Source organism: Kogia breviceps, chromosome 2 (genome assembly GCF_026419965.1).
Source record: "Kogia breviceps isolate mKogBre1 chromosome 2, mKogBre1 haplotype 1, whole genome shotgun sequence".
In the NCBI taxonomy this organism is placed as follows: Eukaryota; Metazoa; Chordata; class Mammalia; order Artiodactyla; family Physeteridae; genus Kogia; species Kogia breviceps.
Window position 1 is genome coordinate 179,571,807 of NC_081311.1, and position 23,805 is coordinate 179,595,611.

Sequence of the window (23,805 nt, forward strand, 5' to 3'; positions counted from 1 at the left end):
ATTCCATGTTCTTCCCAGACATTTTATGCTGCTCACCCAGCTTCATGTTCAGAGTCTCAAGGGGCTCTTTCCAGACCTCCCAAAGTTCCCTATCCATGCAAAGGACCCAAGGGTTTCTCAGCAAATTTACTGAAAGATCATAAAAGCTATGCTAATTTAGTATTAATCTCTCCCATATTGTATTTTCATAACATTTGCATGAATTCACAGACCGAAGTCTATAAAGATATGATGCTAACTGCTCCCCTCTACGTGCAGCACTTGCGTCAATTTCAAAGATTAACCACTGCAAGTACATACACCACACATGCTCAGCAAAATAGCCAAGTTCCAAAAAACGAACACTGCCGCATCCCAGGTGTAGAGGCAATAAAGGTAGCTCAGTGAATAGGCTAGTAAAAGGAATGGGCTGACTGTGGGCCCCAGAGAAGCCCCTTTGTGGTGAACCACAGGAGCCATTTCTGACAATCAAATTTTCAGGTCATTGGAGAAATGTACAGACCACGTCTTGCAACCTCCCAGATCCCGGCAGTACCCACTAGGAGTGTCAACAATACAGAAGCTCATCCCCTCTCACACTGCCCCTGAGCTCTGAAGTTAGGTAATAAAGATGTGTTGCCAGCAGTAACCTAGCAATTGTCTGTCTAGATCCATAAAGCATGAGAAGAATGGGTAAACAAAATGGTGAAAACTGAAAAAAAAAACATTATGGAATAGACAAAAATGAAAGCACTTGGCAAAGCTGAAGCTGAAATACGGAAATATTGGTTTTCTCCTGCAAGATCACGCTCCTCAGGACCAGGGGCCACGGCTCTGAGGTAGGGATACAGTCCTTATGAATTTTTGCTTCTCTGGTTCACAGGAAGCATCACATCTGGTTAGGTTAATTAGCCTAGTAATCTTGTATCATTTTCCACAAACTCCAAAGAAACTGTTTTATACTGGGTCTCATTCTGAAGCTGTATTTTCGAGTAAGCATCCTACCTTAATTGAAGCAATATGGAGCAGAGTCTCTCCTCGATGATTTCTTTTCACAGCCATAAGACTACTGGGCGATAGCTTCATTGATGAGGGACTACACATCATTCGTCTGTAACTTGGACTATTCAGTGTAGAAGGGGGCGTACCTGGTGACAGGCTAATGGATTCATCTAATATATTACTGCTTTTCCTCCTCGATGTGTCACCAACTTTACGTTTCTTTGAAGGTGGTGAAGAACATCCAGGCAAGGGCATGTTTTTTGAGAGCACTGTTTGCTTAATAGAATTTCCACTGGTGCTCGGACTGCTGCTTCTACATCTCTTAGGAACAGGACTGGAAAGTCTGTTTCTACGCCCACGTTTCCCATTATGACCTGATGGTAAGGATTTCTTAGATGTAAGATCATTTTCACAGAGAGTCTTCTCAGGAATCACTACTTCTTCATTCCTGCTCTCAATTTCTGGAGACTCTATTTGCTCAGCCAATGGTAAAGAGACTTCAGTTAAGCTTCTAAAACATTCAGATCCTGTTACGGAGCCACTTGCTAGTAAGTCTATTTTACCATTTATCTGCGGACTAGCAATAACAGATGGTTGGCTACAGAAGGATACTAGCTTTTCCTTAAATTCCTCTTTGGAGTCAAGTTTACCATCTTCTTTTTCTGCCTCTAAATTCCATTTTTGGTTGATTTCAGTCATAGTTTTCTTTTTCTGTTTTTTTCCAGATTTTGTGGAAGCCTTCTTAGACCTCTCAGAAACATCCACTGGAGGGCTTGTAGAGACAAATTCGTACATGGAGGCCTGCTGAGCATTTTCACTGTTTATCACAGGAGGCTGAGTTTGCACTGAAACTTTACTCACGACATACCTGACTTTCTTACTTCGAGGACTAAACCACATTTTTATTGAATTCTTCTTATATTCTGCATCACTAAATAAACTTTTCCTAGATGTTTCTTCTTTCAAATCTGATAGGAAAAAGGAAAAGAAATCTGTTACACGACAGTCTCTCCCATCTTGAGCTCCCAAAGAACTTTGTTGATAGCTCTCCTAAGGTGTATCACCTTTTATTTGTGTACTTCTTCCTTCCCTCCTAGATTCTGAACTCCTTGAAAGCAGATATCCTCATTCAACAAATATTTACAGAATCCTACTTTATTTCAGACAATGTTCTAGTGGCTGGAGATACAGCAGGGAACGAAACATGGGAAAGATAAAATATACAAATAAATAAGTAGAACATACAGTCTGCTGTATGGTAGTGATAAGAACCATGGAAAAAGTTATACTAAATAAAGAAACAGACTGATAGGCAGGTATGAGATTTAATAAGCAGTAGTCAAAAAAAAATTAAGACTTATTAACTGATGCTTAATTTTTTAAAAAGACTTTTGAAAATCAATCAATATAATTCACTGTATCAACAAACTAAAAGAAAACCATGTGACTTTTCTCAATAGATATAGAAAAAAAATCTGGCAAAATACAACATCCATTCATTATTTTTAAAAAGGTTCAGCATGAGGGATAAAAGGAAACTTCTTCAACCTGATAAAGGACATCTACAAAACTACACACCGCTAGTACCATCCTTAATGAAGAAAGACTGGAACTACTGTTTTGTTCCTATTATCTTGTTCCTGTCATCAAGAACAAGGTGAAGATGTCTGCTCTCACCATCCCTATTCAACGTCATACTGAAAGTCCTGGATAGCACACCAAGGTAAGAAAAAGATAATAAAAGGCACACAGATTGTAAAGGAAGATATAAAACTCTATCTATTCACAGCTGACTTGACTGGCTATATAGACTATCCCAGAGAATCTTTTAAAAAAAATTAATAAAACAGGTGACTGTAACAAGGTCACAGAATACAAGGTCAATGTACCAAGTTCAACTGCAACTGTATTTCTGTATACTAACAATAAACATGTAAACTGAAATTTTTAAAAAATCTGGTACTGTTTATAATAGTACCAAAAAAATACTTAAGTACAAGTCTAACAAAATATGTACAAGCTCTGCTTGCTGAAAATTGACAATATTTATGAAAGAAATCCTATACAAGTGGAAAGACATACCGTGTTCATGAACTGGAATACTCATTATTGTTAAGATGTCAATTCTCCCAGACAGATTTACAGACTGTAACATAATCCCAAGAAAATTCCAGTATGTTTTTTAAAAAAAATAATAGACAAGCTAATCCTAAAATTTACATGGAAGAGCAAAGTAACTATAAAGTGGAAAAGCAAAAGACCTGGATGGCCAACACAACACTGAAGAAGAACAAAGCTGAAAGGACTACACTACCTGATTTCAACTTACTTCAGACAAAATGAATCCAGGGAATTAAAGGTAATAGTCACAACTCTTCAGGTACCATCTAATATAACCTCGAGCTATATGAACAAAAAACTAACAAGAATGAATGAACTATAACTATATACTCAAACACATTCTTGAGCAAAAAAAGCCAGATATAAAAGAGTACATAGAAACAGCTGTAACTAATCTAACGTGTTAAGTCAGAACAGTGATCATCCCTGTGGGGCAAGGAGGCAGTGACCGGAAACAGGCAATGAGAGGGGCTTCTAGAGTACTGTTTATTCTTCTGGGTAAGTTCAGTTTGTGAAAATTCATCAAGTTCTACACTTACGATGTATGTATTATATACTATATAAGAAAGTGTTTTTAAAAAAATACGTATTTCTAATCAGGAATTAAAACACAAAGATTCGGTAGAATTTTTAAAAAGAAAAGAATCATTGTCCCTAAGTAGACAAGGTGTGATATTTTGTGAGCGAGCACTCCTTTGCACAAACACCTTGCTGCTTCAGCTAAGGTCATGAAGAAAGGCCTCTCTGAGGAGCTCACTTTTAAGTTGAGACCTAAATGACAAGAGGGAAGCAGCCACTTAAGGATCTAGGAAAGTGTTTCCCAAGCAGAAGGAAGAGTAAGTGCCAAGGTCCTAAGACGGGAACAAGTTTAGTATATTCAGTGGATAGCATGCTATTGTGTCTGGACCTGGAGAAGGAGCAGAAAATGGAGGGAAATGAAGTCAGGCAGGTAAGCAGAAGCATTCTATAAAAAGCTCAGTCTCGGGTTTTTTTTTGCTGGTTCTCCTCATTCCACTAACTTCTGAAGTGGCAGGGATCAGGACTTTATCTGCAGTCTCTCCCTTAATAATCATAAATATATATAACATACATGCAGCTATTTATGCATACACTGGCAACTCCAAATGTATAAATGCAGCCCAGACCTCTCCCCTGGACTCCAGGCTCCACTATTCAACTGCCTACTTAACGACTCTACCTGCATGTCTGCTCCTAGTAAGTATCTCACACCAAGCATGACCAAAACTGGGCTCCTGATCCACATCCTCCCAAACCTGCTCCTCCTACAATTTTCCCATCTCAGTAAACGGCACATCCATCAGTCTGGCTGCCTTAGGACGAAACCCTTAAGAGTCAAACTTGTCTCTGTTCTCTCTCTCACATCCCATATGCAAATTGCAAGTTCTACCAGCTCTACCTGAAAACTACATCCAAACTCTGACAACTTTTTGCACCTCCACTCTTACCACCAGGGTACCATACTGTCTCACTAGATTACTGCCCCACCCTCCTTTGTCCTCTCCTCTCCCTGACATGTCTTTGCCTCCTCCGCTCTAAGTCGATTCTCAACACAGCAGTCAGTGGTCCTTTTATAACTGGTCAGATCCTGTCACTAAAACCCACCAAAGACTGTCAATCTCACTCTTAATAAAAGCCACAATTTTAGTCTAAAAGGCCAGAAATAACCAGACCCTCCTTTTCCTTCCTGATCTCACCTCCTGTTCTTTCCTTCCTCACCATTCCAGCCACCTGGCCTCCCCGTTCTTCCTCAAACACACAAGGTATGCTTCTGCCTCAAAGCCTTCACATTTGCTGACCCTCTGCCTGGAGACCTCTTCCCCAAATATCTGCATGGATCACTCTCTCACCAACTACAGGTCATTTGCTCAAATGCCACATTTTTTGTGAGATCATCCCTGACACTCTATTTAAATTTACAAATTCTCACCTCCTATTTATTTTACATCTCTTTTTGCGTCTTGTCTCTCTCGTCCTATCAGAATATAAGCTCTAGGAAGGCAGAAGTTTGTATCTCTACCCTGCCATTCCCCAGTGTCTACTCAATGTCTAACACATAGTAGATGTTCAATTAATACCTCCTGCTAAATGAATGAAATTAATGGGATCATAGAATCCAGCTAAAGCAAGCTGGATCTCATTCAGACTCAATTCAGGGAGAATAATGTTTTATGCTTTAGAATGATCACTCTGGCTGCTATTGAGAAGGAACTTTAGAAGAAAAGAATGGACACAGTGACCAATTACATAGCTATCATCCACTAGAAAGATCACAGGGGCTCTGACAAGCACTGTAGCGGTAGAAATGGTAAAATACAAATCCTAAAAGGCTACTAATTAACTGAACAAAGAGGCAGGGGAGAGATGATAAAATGCTTAAAGCCCAGTAGCAAGAGGGCGTATGATGTATTTCAGTAACTAAAAGACAACCAGTATACTTGCCTTGCAGAGAGACCAAGGAAGAAAGTGGCTTAAAGATGAAGACTATAAAGCAACAGGCAGACCGTGCCGATTCCTGCTGGCAATGTTAAAGACTTTGATACCTATGCTAAGAGCAATACAAAACCAATAAATTGCTTTATATGAATCAGGTGGCATGACTACATCTGTGTTTTTAAAAGATCCCTCTTGGCTTGAGTGTGGGAGAATAGGTCGGAAGAAAGCAAGAGTGGATGCAAGAATAACCATTAAGAGGCCGAAATAGGAGACTAAGTAGAAGATGATAGCCTGGGGAGGTGACAGTAGAAAAAGAAAGAAGTACAATTATTTGAAAAATATTTCGGAGATAAGATTTACAGGATTTGGTGATGAAATGAATAAAGGAGAAGGTGACAAAAACAATTCGTATGTTTCTGGCTTATACCACTGAAGGCACCTAGAGAAAAAACACTGATGCTGGAAGAGACAGGCCGCCCAGGCTCCTCAACATCCCTACATACTCTTGCAGGATGTACCAAGAAGGCAAGGCCCTGGCTGCTTTTTACCCAGGCCATTTCTCAGGGCTGTGTTTGCAGCAAGCCACCGTGAGGGATGTGGTAGTATCTCCCCAGGGGGAAAAAAAGCACGCCTATTTCTGCTTACTATAAAAACAGTCAGTTCCCCAAAGCTCAGAGCTCCTTTCCTGATTGCAACCCCCTGTACACGCAGGAAGCCATGATAGGCCCTTTGCCAAGTATCAACAAAGATGCAGCACTGCACTGAGGAATTTCAGGGGCAATGTGATAAAATATTTGCAAATTTTACATGCACATGCTCTTTCACAAAGCAACTTTACCTCCAGTAACCCATCTTACAAAATATACAAAATATTCATACATGTGCCTGCAAACATAGATGTGTGTTAATTGCAGCCATATTTGTAATAGCCCAAATTAGGAAAAAAGTCAGTATTCATTCACTGGAAACTATTGTTACAAAATCTTATGTAGCCGTGATACATGTCAATTAACATGCAAACATCCTCAAGACACTTTAAGTGTAGCACAACCCTATTTACATTTTTAAAGTTCTATTGTGTTTATGTCCAAATATTTTCATAAATTCATAAAAGAAAGACTAGGAAGGTTAAACAATGAAAACAGTACCTCTGAAAAAGATTTTGTGTTTTTTGGTTGGGGATAAAGGGTGAAGGGGGGACTTTCACACTTTACACACTTTTCTATTGCTTAATCAGTTGCTAAGAGAATGTTCTCTTCTATTTCTTAGGTAAATTAAACAAATAGAAAATAAAACTTGCATGAAGTTATATACCTAATTGGTGATAGAGCTGGCATTTGAATTCATATGTTTTCACTAAGTAAACATTCAGAAGTTTCACTAAGTACACACTATATGTGATATTGTGATTTACAAGAAATATATATTTGGTCTTTGTCCACTGTCCCAGGCACATAGTTCCTAAAACCCCTGTAATTTCCTGTATGAACCACAGGGGCATCTTTTGTTATATTTCGTTGTGTTCCCAGTCCCCAAAATAGCTCCAATGAAAAAGGTGAAACGGGTGTCTTTTACTATTCATAACAAGCCCCATTTCAACCACACCTGAGTTTATGTTAATGAGGTGACTTTTGGAAAGCCCCCAATGACGGGGGCTTGTTGCCAAGGGAACCAACCTGGATTATAGGGTTAGCACTTTCAGTCCCACCCCCTGACCTCCAGGAAGAGGAGGGATTGAGGTTGAGCCAATCACCAATGGCCAATGATTTAATCAATCATACCTAGGTAAAGAAGTCTCCATTAAAAAACCCCCAAAACAGGGTTAGAGAGCTTCCAGGCTGATGACCGTGTGAAGCTGCTGGGAGAGCGGCCCTTTACCCCTTCAACATACCTATTAGCCCTAAGCATGTCTTCTGTCTGGCTGTTCCTGAGTTATATCCTTTTATAATAAACCAGTAATCTGGTAAGTAAAATGCTTTCCTGAATTCTGTGAGCCACTCTAGCAAATTATTCAAACTGAGGAGTTGACGGGAGCTTCCAATCTATAGCCGGTTGGTCAGAAGCACAACCAGGACCTGAGACTGGCACCTGGGGGTGAGGGGAGTGGGGGTGGGGGGGAAAGGAGAAGTGAGCCTTTCTCTACACACATATAGTATAATCTTTGTATGTACTGTAATTTTTCAGACCTACTGATCTTGCCTGTTAACAGATGCTCCACAAAGAGTCAGTGATGAACTGTACCGTTTTCCCTTTCTGATTCTGGCAGTGATCCCTCTTCAGGTTCCCTTGCTTTGTTTTTGCCTTTAAGCCCATTCACTTTTCTTTAAAAAATATTCCCCTGAAATTCTCTTCTCTCACCCCATACAGGCAGGTAAAACCAACCCAGGTCAGCCCAGCACAGAGGTGTGCACATAAATCGTGCTCAGAAAACATTGATGAACTGATGAATAAATTACCTGATATCCTCTCTTAAATCTTGACAGGTATTTTTATACAACGGAGGTTAGAATTCAACTTAAGGGCTAGAAGAAATCTTGAGGATCACCTGGTCCAATTCTCTCATTTTAAATAAGAGGCAGTGAAGTTTAAAAGGAGAGGAAGGGAGTCTCCTAACTCCCAATCCAGTGCTCTTGTCTCCACACAAACCGGATTATCAAGAGGCCATTTCAGGTACAAAAAAGAACACCAGAAAGGCAGGGAAACTAGAAAAAACACCATCACCATGACCACCACCACTTGACAGGACTGACAGTGACTAACAAATAATTTCACACGGCCTGATACTCATTCTCCAAATTAACACAGACTGAATCTCCTATAGGCAACTAGGACAACTGAAATACGTTTTATGTGTCTCATTTTTTAAAGAAGAAGGAAAAAGGACATTATTTGAGTCATGTTTTTCTCCCGAGGTCACTCCTCATTCAAGCTGAAGAGAACTCTGTATAACAGTTCTCTTACATTATGGAATCAAGAGAAAATTTTGAATGAACCAAGTGCTAACACTAAGTTACTTTAAGAAGAAAACCAACAGTCACCGGTGCACCTTTCGCCTAAGGACTGGTAACCGCCACTGTGTAGGGAATAAGCATGTCTGGCGTTACTACAGTGTTATATAAAATTGTCAAGTGTGCTCTTCCTACAAAGCTTTCATAGTTAAAAGAGACAACATAATTTAAATTTCATTTTTCTTATTGTTTCTGGGAATACATTTCAACATTTCTCATGTCTTAAAATATTAGCAAAAGAAAAGGAAGTTATGAAATATTATTTTTTGAATTCCTTTTAGATATTCTTTATTCACACAGAACACTTTATTATTTTATCAGTTTAAAATTATTAATACACAAGAGGATTAATAAACTAAAATCTCAGATCTTCTCTAAAGTTCAAAATCTCTTGCCTATTCTTTCACCTCATGTTTCTTAAGTACAAAAGTCCTATCTTTATAAATAGATCTGCCAAGTAAAAGACAGCACTTTAAACAGACAAGAAAAAATGTAACAGTGGATTCTGAAAAACAATTAGCATTTATCTCTGTAGAAATTTCAGAGATATGATCCCTGCCAAGCAAAAGAATTCAAACTCCACTCCACTCCAAAGAAGCAATCCCTTCCTCCTGGAAATGGAAAAGGAAAGCACTGCACAGAAAAGTCAGTAAATGACAAACCCAGCTGGAAGGAGGAGTGGGTATCCGAATAACAGCAGACCCTCTGATATCCTTTTACATTCGAACTGAACATCACCTGCTCAGAAAACTGCTATTAGGACAGGATCTTGGAAATAAAAGCAATCGGAATGAGGATCCATTCACACAGACTTTATGTCTAAATTCAACAAGGTCTTTTCTCTGCAGTGACAAGTAGATTTCAAAACCAAGTCCTTTCCGACATAATCTCGAGACTAGAGAAAAGGTCAAAATGAAATGTTATCAAGATTACTTTTTAAGAAAGACTCAGGGGCTTCCCTGGTGGTGCAGTGGTTGAGAGTCCGCCTGCCGATGCAGGGGTGACACGGGTTCGTGCCCCGGTCCGAGGGGATCCCACGTGCCGCGGAGCGGCTGGGCCCGTGAGCCATGGCCGCTGAGCCTGTGCTCCGCAACGGGAGAGGCCACAACAAGAAAGACTCAGGATTACAAAGACTTAAAGGTTAATCCTCTGGTAGTCTGTAAAAACTCGTACTTGATTTTTTAAAAATTTATTATTAAACATATATGATGACATTTTCAATTAAAAACAATGTCAAATTCTAAAGTCCTCAACACTTATAAAACTTCCAAAATGTAGAATTAGGCATTTTAAAGGAAAATTAAGGCTTGTAGGTAGTAACAACACAATCAACTAAAAAATCTAAATCTAAAAAGACAACAAAACTTCAAACTCAGGAGCACATATTTCCTAACTTATAAAGGAGTAAATGCAGAGAGCATATATTTATGTAGTTTACATTGTACACAATAATCTCACTAATCATCCAGTAATAAATTTACTTAAGAAGATTTTGATTATGCATCTTGTCCTAACTAAGCAAGAACCACTACAGCAAGCATGATTTCAAGTTCTGGATTTTACACAGTATAACTAAGTTAAGACTGTAAAAAGCAAAATCACCACCACTGCTGGAACATAAATCTTACTACTAACAGCTACAACAGTTTTTACCGGTGAATGCTTCTAAGCATGATAAATTATCATACTCATTTCATGAAGAAAAATATTGGTCCTTCCTCTACACAGTAAATTTCTTAATGATGACATTTTTAAAAGAATTCTATTCTCTGAATTTAAATATTTCTGAGTACACCACAAAATATCGAGGAACAGACACACACATGTTGCTAAGGAGCTGCTTAGCCAAGTGTTTTTCTTAAAATTTAGTAATAAACTATGGAAAAGGGAGGCCATTAGAAAATGTGATTTAGCCATCATTAATCTACATCAAAGGATTATAATGATGTACACGATGTGCCTTTCAAATTATTCTCTATTATAGGTTTCACAACAGAAGTTGAGAAATCTCTTTGACAAACTAGTCCCTTATTAAAAATCAAAGGAAAGTACTTTGCTACCATCTGTGCAACATTAACGCCTTCACTAAAGAATGATTATTTTGTAAGTTAAGAAGTATTCAGTTCTATTTAAAACAAAACAACAGCGACACAGCTATTCAAATGCTCATCTTCATCTATTATAAAAAAGTCACAGCATATATGAAACACTATGTAATTTGCTACAGAAAGACCAGGATCTCTCCCAAACCAGAAAACAGAAAGGAAAGTTGGGATCCTATGAAAGCATAATCAAAGCATTTTTTTTAATGTCACCAACACCAACATATGCTTCACAAAACCTAACCAGCACCTGCAAGGTCTGATTTAATATGATAGGCAGCAAGAGAAAATAAAAACTTTTAAATTTAACGCCACTGGTAGAAAGCAGACTACGTTTTAAAGAATAAGGTAAAATTATTCATAAATGGTTGTCAGAAAAATTTATGACAGACAAACTCTTCTCTTTAAAAGTACACTGAACCAAGAAAAATTTCTTCAAGTATTGAGAAGTTGATTTGAGAAAGTATTACTATAAATCAAGCTTCTTTATCTCCAGTATACTATATACTATGTCCACGATTTAACAAGTTCTTCCTAATTACCCATCTTAACTATAGTAATTATATATTTTATAGTAAATGAAAGTAACAAGGTTCATTTGGAAGATGAATTGTGAACTACAGGTTTAAAAAAATAAATACAGAAAATGTGGGAGATGTCCAACCATTCCGCTTAATTCACCATCTTCAGGACTTGACTATTAAACAGAACCATATGATTTTGGAGCTAGAACTCAGGAATCACTTAATCTAACACCTTTATTTTATAATGATATCATTTTCCAATTTCCTCATTATAAAGAGGATCAACCATTATTTGTCCCCAACTGTTAGTTTCCTCTACATATTCACTGAGTTTGCCTTATACTTTAGTTTTAGAAGTACTTGCTAGATAATAAACTAACAAAAAGGTATATATACACGAAATATATTGAATAGATAAACTATAAGGAACCAAGGGATATACCGAAAGAAAACACCTCAAATGCCCTTCAAGGCTAAATTTGTTTTGGGGGACCTTAGGAGGAAAAGTTGGTAACAATGCAACTCACAATAAGTAGAAAACACTTTGTACCATGGAAATTACAGATCCAGATAGAAAAGTAGGTTTATACTATAGACTTATTTCATCTTCTCTTAAATGTAGCAAAGGAGGATGTCACCATTATAAAATGGATTATTGAAACCAAAACCTAAGAGTTTGTTTTAAAATTGTTTTAATTAAGTCTAGTCTCTAGGATATGAATTAGTCTTAACACTGCCAATTTTTCCTCCAACACAATTCAACAACTAAAACTAATGCCCAAACTTCTAACAAAAGCACCATGTTAAACGATAAAACAATAAGAAACTGACAGCACGACCACCCTGCTTAACCTAGGCCCTCAATTTCCTCACCTACAGCATAAAGATCCTAAAATTCTGATTATAGGTTAGGCAATTAGTGAAATTTCACTTCACCTTAAAATAAGTAAACTATTAAAGCCGGCACAGCTAAAGTCTGGTAATGACTAAGGTAATTATTATTCATTATAGTAAGGAAAATGAACACAAAATGGCCTTTGGAAAGTGAATCACCATAATTCCTTCCCCAAACTCCACCTCTCCTGTGAGATGAGAAAGACAGCATTCCAAAAGGCCTCAGGGTCCCACACCAAAACTTGTTCTCAACTCAGCAATTTTCCTAAATATCTTTAATGATGAAATATTAAGGCATTTCATATTCCATGGTCCACAAAATATGAAAGACTTACTGACAGTTCAAACATCACTAACTACAGTAAAATTTCTTGAGGAGTCATCTAATTCTTTGCGCCAAATGGTACGCAATACCCCGGCATGCGATAACTGACTACAAGCAACCCACTGAAGGCTATTCTGCTCCCCCATTATCATCATTAAAAATGTCATATTACTTGTTTATGGGTTAAACTGTGTCCCTCCCAAAATTCATATATTGAAGTCCTAATCCCATTACCTCAGAACATAACCTTATTTAGAAACAGGGTCACTGCAGATATAATTGGTAAAGATGAGGAAAGTGGGGCCCTATGCAATATGAATGGTGTCCCTACAAAAAGGGGAAATTTGACACAAACATGCATACATGGAGAACACCATGTGAACATGAAGACCGCCTTCTACAAGTCAAGGAGAAGTCTGGAACACACGCCTCCCTCTCAGACCTCAAAGTAACCAAACTCACCTAGCCCTTGATTTAGAACTTCTCCCCTTCAGAACTGTGAGACGATAAATTTCTGTTGATAAGCTACCCAGTCTGTGGTACTTTCTTACAGCAGCCCTAGCAAGTTAATATACTACTCTACAGCAACTGAAGAAGAATCGAACATCATGACAGCCACAGACAAAATATAGATAGCACCCAAATTTCAATGTATGGCCAACATTCCTAACAGATCACATATCTTTAAGAATCTGAGGAAAGACTTTCACATAGACATGAACATTTTTCATATTGTACACTTAACTCAAGAGACTCGCTAATTACCCCTGCCCCACGCCCCAACACTGCTAAAGATGCATGGACTCGTAATTAACAACTCCTGTTTTAATCAGTGGTAAGGGGGCGGGGGGAGGGGGTACAGATCATACACTAATCTGTTTTAAACAGAAAATAAAACACTATCAGCACTGTCTGATAAAGAAGGAAAACAGCCCAGATGAACTAATACAACTTTTCCTCACTGTGCTCTTAAAGAGGTTTACTACATATTATTTTTAAGTACTTTTTAAAACATGTGCATATATAGTTACATCTGAAAATCAGTAAAACTTTATCACCATAGCACATTTTGTCATGAAAGAATGGAGTCTAATACAATAATCAGAAAACCAGACGAAGAAAACTTTTCTTAGGTAAACTGTGATTTAAATTCTTCTCAGAAATATAGACCTGGTCAATAAGACTCAAAGTAGTTGCCTTATTTCCTTATTTTGCCCAATCAACTTCACCTTTAGTAGCTGACAATAACACATCATGTTGGAAAATTAAGATCAAAAGTTTTCAAAACAGAAATTCAACCATTTTATATGAGATGTATCAATCATTCGTGGCATACTGCCAGTCAAGAAAAGGTTCTCCCATAAACACAAGCTAAAATGATGTTATCTGGTCAATAAAAAGACAATTTCAATCTGATTATGAAGATTCAAAAACTCTTTACTTGCTTTCCACAGCTAATTAGTTCTCAGCGGAAAGCACAATGGGAAAATATATAGTTAATACACAGTGTAAGAACAATTTGAAAAACATTAACCTCCATTCAAATAGAAAAGAAAATGAATATTAGATTTTTGCTCTTTCAAAAATGTGCAAAATTAATCCAACTAATTTGTAGAAAAGTGATACCCAAAAGGTTGTATTCTATCTGGTGAAATAATAGTTAACCGAGTTTAAGGACAAAATCACTATTCCATATATACTATACAGAAATTACTATAACTAAAAAGCAGGTAGTATAGGTGGTGAAAAAGTCTCTGGACTGACAATCAGAAGAAACGGGCTCTATTTCTCCTGCTCCTGGTACTAACTGCACGTGTGACTTCAGGCAAGATCATTTAACCTCTCTGGACCCTGGTTTCTCATCTATAAAGTAAGGGAGTCAGACCTAATTACCCCTAAGGTATCTGTCACCTCTCAAAATGATTCCTAACACTATAAATCTTAACATCTGAAATATGTCATTCATATTTTACATACTGTATGAAATCAATATGAATTTATCAGTTATTTAACTAAGAGAGACAGTGAAATTTCTCACCTGAAAAATCAGTGTCATGCAGCAAATTCCGAAGCTTACTACAAAGCTGGATCATGCTGTCCAATTGTCTATTTATCTTCACATCTTGTATCCAGGCTGGGGTGTAACACACTGGACATGCGGTTCCAATGCAGTCACTTACACAATTACTTAAAAAGGATCAAAAAATATATAGATATCAATACATTCAGCAGGATCTGAATTGAAAAAAATAAACAGTTTGAACTGAAGTAAAGGAAGCAGAGGCTGTTCTAATAAACAATGGTCAATTATAAAATATTAGTTAAAACAGTGTTTTTGAAAGAGTATGACACTGACACACAAACACACACACACCCTATCTAAATCTAAAGTTGCTTATGTAATTTGCTATGTAGAGACTACACTTGGCCAGACAATAGTTTGCATAATTTTTCCCTGCAAATAAATCTATAGTTTCTAAAGAGAGTACAGAGGGAGATATAAAAAAAATATTTAGTACCTAATGAATGTAAGCCATGCATCTCAACCTTTCCTACTCTAAACCTAACACTGTGCTTCATGGAGATACCTAAAATTATTGCAAAGAAATGGGGAAAGGTGTTTTTTCTTTTATTTTTGTACAAGCGTCTAAAGGCTTTAGTTTTTGAGAAAAGATGTTTGGTTCCTTCAGGTATTTTTATAACCTGTAGACTCAATTAAATTACCTCAGGTTGTATGTCCAAGAGTTACAGTCTCATAGTTAGAAAGGTTTTTCCTAACTTTGGGGGTTACAAACCCTTTGTGACTCTGATGAAGATGTGCACAAGCGTTTGTTCACAATCCCCCCTGAAGCCTATCTGTGAATCCTGAAATAAGAAAGCTCTAAATCCACACCTCCCTTAGCTTCACCAGATGGGCTCTAGCAGGACTGGGTAATATAACAGTCGTAAAAGCCACATCTCCTCCAAACACTACATCCCTTTTCATGTAACCCTCTCGTTTGTAGGGCCAGAGGATTCTTACAATGGAGCCCCCTTCAAAATATGTAAATATGTAACCTGTCTTCTACTCAGCAAAATAAAGAAATCTGCAAAAATGAGTGCCACTCTTCTATTTTTTCTTTAGTTTGCAAAATAGTTATTTCTCCTTAAAAAGTGTTATTTATTTATTATGTAATGGGTTTTTATTGTTATTTTTAAATGAATTAGTATTTTTTAAATGTCTATTTTATATGGGAAATATGCACACAAGTAAACAAAATCTCTTTGGGGTCATCAATTTTCAAGAGTGTAAAGTGGTCTGAGACCAAAAAGTTTGGGTCCTCCTGCCACATGACTTAAAGACTTCTTTTTTTTTTTTTTAAAGACTTACATCTTAAAGAGAGTCATGGACTACTTTTACTAGGGACTGGCATGAAAGTATTCTGAAGCTAGCAGAACATGGCCATAAGATAAAAATCTGTGTTCCCTCCAACCTCCCCTCGACTCCAATGCTTCAGTTGCACTGCGACATATCAAACCCATCTTTTAAAACTGCATGGCACGGGCTTCCCTGGTGGCGCAGTGGTTGAGAATCCGCCTGCCATGCAGGGGACATGGATTCGTGCCCCGGTCCGGGATGATCCCACATGCCGTGGAGCGGCTGGGCCCGTGAGCCATGGCCACTGAGCCTGTGCGTCCGGAGCCTGTGCTCCGTAACGGGAGAGGCCACAGCGAGAGGCCCGCGTACCACAGAAAAAAAATAAACAAAAAACTGCATGGCAGGAGGTCCCTGGTAGCCTAGTGGTTAGGATTCTGGGCGTTCACTGCCATGGTCCGAGTTCAATCCCTGGTTGGTGAACTGAGATCCCGCAAGCCGCACAGCCCCCCCCCCCCCCAAAAAAAATAACAAAGAATAAAAACAAAACTTCAGGGCTTCCCTGGTGGCGCAGTGGTTGGGAGTCCGCCTGCCGATGCAGAGGACACAGGTTCATGCCCCGGTCTGGGAGGATCCCACATGCCACGGAGTGGCTGGACCTGTGAGCAATGGCCGCTGAGCCTGCGCGTCCGGAGCCTGTGCTCCGAAACGGAGAGGCCACAGCAGTGAGAGGCCTGCGTACCGCACACACACACACAAAAATTCATGGCATTTACAACACTGCTCAGCAGCTTTACATATCTCCAGATCTGCAAAGAATACAAACAGCTACCCTAATTCTTGGCATAATATAATGAAAAATGAACCATACTACACTGAATCAATTCTTTCCTCTGTTCATATACAGATGACCATATTCTCTTTTAAGATGTTCGCATGCCTTCCTTAATCTTTCATTGGCCATTTAAAGTCACAGAACCCTTTAGAATCCAATTAAATGTATGGAACACACACATATAGACAAGCTTTACATACAATTTCATTACATACAATTTCAAGTTTGTTATGCTCCAGGTTTATCACTAATCTATTATATACAGTGAGTACAACCCTTGAAACAAATTTGCTTGCTCCAGAGTGGAGACAGGGAGTGATCAAAATTTTATACAGGAATAATGGGAGGCCTCTTGGAGGAGGTAATATCTGAGCTGAAATGGAACTGATGAAAAGCTAGCTCCACAAAAATCTGGCAGAAGTACATTCTAGATGGAAGAAATAGTAAGTGCAAAAGTCCTGGGGCAGGAGTGAGTTTGATGTGTTTAATGCACTAAAAGGAGAAGGTGGCTAAACAGTGTGAGCCAGAGGAATGTGCAGTCCGAGACGCAGGCAAGGACTGGGCCCTGCACAGGGTCTCCTGGGCCTCAGTGCAGAGTTTGGATTTCATTCTCATTGTAATAGGAAGTCACTGAAGGACTTTAAGAGCCGTAATGATACGAATGTGATTTACATTTTCAAAAGATCTCTTGTGAGATCACTCACAAGAACGTAGAAAATGGGGACGCGAACCAGCTATGAACTTTTGACAATAGTCTGAGGAGAGATAATTTGATGGTGGCTTGGACCAAAGTATAAACAGTAGTAAATATAGAGAAAAGTGGGAAAGTTCAAGATTTAGGGCACATTTTGAGGTGAAACTTAACAGAACTCAATGACGTGGGATAAGGAAGAAAAATAGCAACCAGGTATGACTACTGGCTTTTGCTTTGAGCAACTCTGATACCATTTATTCCAGTGGCACCAGTTACTGCTATAAAGATTACCGAGGCAGGAACAGGGTAAAGGGGAAGATGATCAACAGATCTGCTCTGAACATATCAAGTCTGAAATCCCATTTCGTCATCCAGATGGAGACATCAGGTAGGCAATAGATACTATTTCCTACCCCATCCTCCTTCTGGATATGCCCTATGTAACAGACCTATGTTTCTAGAAACAAAATTGGGACCCCAAGCACAGCTGCCCTCCACACATCCCCAGCCCACTGAAGTCATACAGTAAATTACTTCCACATGTGCTTAAACTTCATATTACAGTCTGCGCATGCCAGATAATCACAGTCATAACTTGAAATAATTAAAAGACTGATTCAGAGGAGGATATATTAACCCTGTCTCAGACAATTAAACTATGACATTCGCTCCTTTAATTGATTCCTCCTGAATAAGAAATAAGATGAGATGAAAACCTAATATACTAACCTCTCAGCCAGGGCGTTAATGGATATAATTTTATAATAACTGTTATGGCTTAAATTGTGTCCCACCGAAAGATGCTGAAGTCTTAAACCCGAGGACCTGTGAATGGGATCTTATTTGGAAATAGGGTCTTTGTAAACGATGAAGTTAAGATGAGATCATCAGGGTGAGTACCCTAATCCAATATAATTGGTATTTTATAAAAAGAGGAAATTCGGACACAAAGACAAACATGCACACAAGGGAGACTGCCATGTGAACATGAAGGCTAAGATCAGAGTGATGTATCTATATAAGCCAAGGACAGAATGCCAGAATCCAAAAATTCTCCACCAGAAGGTAGGAGAGAGGCATGGCACAGATTTTCCCTCATCACCCTCAGAAGGAACCAACCTACCTGACACCTCGCTGTCACATTTCTAGCCTCCAGAACTGTGAGACAATAATTTCTGTTGCTCTAAGCCACCCAGTTTTGGGTACTTTGTTATGGCAGCCCTAGGAAACTAATCCAGTAACGATAAGAACTAAAGTTTCACAATTTGCAAAGTCTGGATTCAAAACTAACTGGAAAAATAAGAGAGACATATTTGGATTATATAACAGATATTAACTTTTCCCCAAAACTTAGCAAAGCCACTTACTAAGCTTTGTAACTGTCAACAAGTCATCCTCCTTGAGCTTTTAGTTTCTGATTTGTAAATTAAGACAGCTGAAAGGACCAAAATGAGATAATGTACAGTAAGTCACTTTACAATCTATGAGAGTTACACAACATAAGGTAATATTAGTATCATATGATTGCATGACTATTACCTAGTAAAAAACATAGTTACACTAAATTTGTGTGTATCTATCATAAACCATAATTACTTACCTACAGAAGATGTGCTCACATCCTCCTAAACACACAGGCTCCCTCAGAATATTAGTGCTGTTTGAAGAAAGAAAAATAATCAAGACTTAGGTCGTTGTTAGATAAACATTTTTTACTCAACGTTTCACAAGTCCAAGACCCAACACTACCATATTTCTTTCTCAAAACAGAAGAAATTAAGGATGTATTCATTTGAAAGGTTGTTACTCCCTGATTAAATATTGTCTCATCACACACCTGCTGAATTCAAATAGCAACTACCAAACTCAGTACAAACTGTAACACTTTTTATAATGCATATACTGTGAAATCATAGAAAGAAGCAACTTTGTTCAATATCTCTGAACCTCTTACAAAAGGCAAAACCAACCCCTGGCTGCTTCTTTCAACTAATGACTCAAAGTGTAGACCATAAATCTCAAAAATCAGACCCACAAGTAGAATGACTATGTAGTATATTGTCCAAATGAGAACACTTCTGAGTGAAAACTAGATAGAACAGCAGGACTGCCACAGAAAAATAGGACATCTGGTCACTCTGACCATAAGAATTTATGGTTTCCCATTAAAAAAAAAAAAAAATTGGTTTCCGGTTGTTGTCAAGTACCCACCAATTTTTTACAGATGTCTTATCAAAAATGCAGCCATTCTTTCATTTTACAGGAAGTTGTTTGTTTTCTTTAAAGCAACTGCAAATGGGAATCATCAGGTTGGCTGTCTGCAGACAATTAAGTATTTCCAACGTTTCCATCAAAAAACACCTGCTGAGTTTGATAATTCTAAGAAGGTAATGCTACTTGACTAATAAGCACATATCAAGTCATTATATTCAGAGGGCATAATGAGGCACGAGCAAACAGGAGAAGTAAAGCTTTTAAAGCGCGAACATTTTTGTGCTCCGTTTATTATTCTAACCCTATAGGACCTGTAGGTATTTACACCATTATTATCCAGTTACCTCTGTACACATACCATATATCAATAAAAACAGTTTTCCACACTTCTTGAAAGATCAAAAGGATCACACTGCACATTTTAATAGATATGAACATTAAAGTGAAATTGAGCTTTCAGAAAGAGTGCTAAAAACACAGCACACCCACAATGTTATATACTCAAGATAATGAAAATGGGGCTCACTGACATTATAAAACCCATCACTTTTTAAAAACTCAGAATATCTGATTTTTCTATCACACTACATAGAACATGGTGATAAAAATATGACTTGTGATGTGCCAGCCACTTCTGTGATTCTGGCAGTTCAGACGATTCTTACTACAATGCTCATGCTGGTCCTATAATTTTTGTTCATTACTTTACCTACCAAACCGAACCTCTGATCTCGAATCACATGTGAATTCTACTCCATTATGAACTCTGCCTCTAAGATCCCCAAAGTGGTGTGATCTCACTTCCTCCTATCATAATATCCCCCTTCTCTTTTATCCCATCACCCTGACCAAACCTCCATATTCAGGTTGCTTTCCACATGGAAAGACTTCCATTCAGTATTAGCTCCTTGGATTCCCTACCAGCCCAGGGCACAGAGCTATCAGCTAACTCCATCTCCTTTCCTTCCTGGCTTTAATTCCCACCACTCTGCTCAAACTGCTCTCCAAAGCATCTTTTGGTCCTCTTTCTCGAACTTGACCCTTCGTGAAATAACATCGACCTCACCTTCTTTCCTGAAACCTTCCCTTCCATTAGTTTTAATTTCCTTACAGCACATTTATGTGCTGATTTCAGCTCGTCCTTAGCTGCTTCTTTTCCCATCTCTCCATGTAGGTTTACCCCCAGGACGCAGTCCACAGCCTTCTGGCTTTCTCTGCCAATACCTGACTCAGTGCCTTGATTCTACTTCAGAACTTAAATTTCCATCCTAAGATGACTCTGTACCCCTTGATCTATAGTTCTTACCCTTCACCCTAGCAACAAGATGCTTGCTACAGTGCAAGTAGCAATGAATCTAGTACCACAAATAATTGATCAACTCTACTAATTATTCTAATTAGTGACCTAGAAAATACTTTTTATTGCTGTTAATAGATGAGAAAAGACACTGGGAGAGTGAATGAAAAGTATGTGCACGCATGTGTTGGGGGAAGGAGCAGAGAGAGGAGTGTTATAGCCAAAGCTGGGAGATGGTAGTGCCAAGTTCAAAAGAATTTTAATGGAAGAGCTCAAAGAATAGATACACTACACAGAAGGTGGCACGGATCTTTGTCAAAGCGAGACTTTCTGAAAATGTCTAGAGCTTAGCTGAGAAGACACTCTGGAATAAAAGAATTCTTATTACATCCAGACAGTATCTATCAAAATTTTAAATGTACCAAACTTTAACTCAACTATCCTACTGCAAGGATAATCTCAGATGCTTGAAAAATTGAAATTTCAAAACACTAAAGATATCTATCTAAACAAAATACCAAAAGCTTCCAGAAACTAAGAAATAATAAAATGTCAGATACATATGTGTGTGTGTATAAATATATATATATATTTTAAAGGATTCAGAATTGCATAAGACATCTCACGGGGGACAAGGAACAAACATTTGGCCTTCACAGTAATGAATGAAAATTATTTTGTACTTTGAATTCTATATCCAGTCATCTTCCATAGTAGAAAGTTCATCATTGGTAATAAAAAAAAAAAAACTCATCTTTCAGAGTAGGAAGTTAGGAAGTTAACAAAGAATGTCTAAAATGGAAAAAAAAATCTAGAACTAGCAATAGAAACACATTTTGTAATCTGGAAATTAAAGAATTAAAAGAGATGAAAGAGGTTGTATCTGGAGTATAGAACTCAAGGGTGATAAGGGATGAGGCAAAAGAATGTTTTCATTATAATCTTTGTCCTATTATTGACTTTGTCAACTGTGTTCACGTATAATTCTAATAAAAAATTTTTAATGTAAAGGCACATGGACAAGGAGATTCACTCCAGCATAAGTCTTGTTTATTACAGCACAAGACTGGAAACAATCTAAATTTCTACCAAGGAAATGGTTGAATAAATCATGATACATCTACCTGATGACTGGTACCCTCTCATCCGAGGTACAACCATAGAGAACCTCTTAAAGGATACACAAGAAACTGATCAGAGTGGGTTCCTGAAGAAGATTCAGACTTATTTGTCATTCACTTAACAAATATTTAATAACCATATACCATGTTATTTTAATTCTTTGGCATATACATGTATTACTTTCAATTTTTAAAAACTTAATATTAAAAAGTTCTTCACCGTCTGGTTACTCCAAAGCCAGGCAACCTTTGTTCTCACTGCTCCTCAACAAAACTGCTCTTACCAGGCCAGTCAGTGTCTGTACCATTTGCCAAACACCTTATGACCAATTCCAAGGCTAGTACTGCTCAGACTGTCCCCAGCCTAGAATATACTTCCTCCTACCACAAAACTATTCAAGCCGAACCCATTTTCCAAATACTATCCAGGATGATACAATAAAAATGACACTCAACAAAGAAGCACAGAATTTCTTGGAATTTAGTTTCCATGCCATCACTTGTACAGAATCTGTACCCTGCAGCAGACACATACAAAGGACACAAAGTTGACTGCATTACACTCTTTCCTAAGGGGCTTATAATCTGGCTGGGTAGTTTTATAAGCCGAGTTAACATATGACTTAAGTACAAAATGCTCTAAAGTTCCAGAGATGGCATCAAGCTGGGGCTCTGGAAATCAACGTTGAAAACTAAGTATTTTGTATTTTATCTGCCTGATTCTTTCTTTTCTTTTCTTTTTTTTCTTAAGTCTCCAAATAGATTGTAGTCCTACAGGCAAGAGATCTTGACTTTCAATTCTTCTGAGTTCCCCAACACACCATTACCTACCTAGCTATGGTGCTATGCGAACAGCAGGATTTCAATAAATCCTTAGTGAACGAACTAAGTGGAAGACTACATACAAAATGCATTTATGTTAACAATTCTATTTTATCCTTACTCTATTTTTTGTTTGATATACATATATATTAGAAGGAAAAAAAATCCACAAGAATAACAAAAGACATTTGCATGGTAACAGGACTTCTGTACCTTGAAAATTCAGCTACTTTATTTTTTTCCATCTGCAGTCATACGTCTGTTACTTTATATGTAGTTGGTTTGGAAAGACCGGTACAGTCAGAGGATTATAACTTAGGGAAGAACTAAGTAGGGAAAATAAACTTTTTTTTTTTCTTTTTAAAGGTCCTATTGAGAGAAAACTTTCTTTGCAAAGAAGAAAAGGAAAGTAAATCCAGTTGAGATTACAATACAGAGGCAGACCTATTTCTTAACTGAATGACTCCCTAAGCTTCTATGAGATATCAACTGCTATTTAATATTAGGCAAGATAGCTACTACAGTGCGCTTGAGTTTTAGAAAATTCCCATGCTATTTTTAGCTGTGGACCAACACATTTAACACCAAAATGCAGAGGCTCCCCAAGCCAATTAAACAATTGGCTTTATTTTTCTTGAGGAGAATAAATAAAATTGTTAACAAGTAAGGGATATGGATAATGACATGAAAGCATCTTATTTTGTATAGTTATTTTTATGCCATATTAAAGTAAATCACATGGGAAAAATAGTATCTCATGTCTAATTGTTCAGTGTCAATAAATACTGAATAAATCAATGAGCCAAATATCCCCAAAATCAAAGGAGTAATAGAATTCTATCTATTAATGACTATTTATAATAGAATCTACTATTAGGAGACAGATAAGCCACAGAGAATATCATGTATACCCAGCTCAAACAGTTTTGGTTATTTTGTCTTCTATATTCCCTTTCCTCCAAAGCAAAACAGTATCTAAGTAATTGCTGATATTCCTGTCCTTAAAGCATCACTTCCTCCACCCGATGTTCAAATATTGAGTTTCCAGGCTCAGACAT

General features: G+C 37.8%; 1 protein-coding gene across 1 annotated transcript in view; it reads right to left on the reverse strand.

The window, feature by feature from the left end:
• The window catches only part of BARD1 (BRCA1 associated RING domain 1), a 71,304-nt gene that overhangs the window by 41,647 nt on the left and 5,852 nt on the right, over positions 1–23,805 (reverse strand). Inside the window, exons 2-4 of the mRNA XM_059052785.2 lie at positions 18,894–18,950; positions 14,448–14,596; positions 985–1,949 (exon numbers count right to left, since the gene is read on the reverse strand). Coding sequence (XP_058908768.1) covers positions 985–1,949; positions 14,448–14,596; positions 18,894–18,950 — 1,171 coding nt within the window. The remainder of the gene's footprint in view (positions 1–984; positions 1,950–14,447; positions 14,597–18,893; positions 18,951–23,805) is intronic.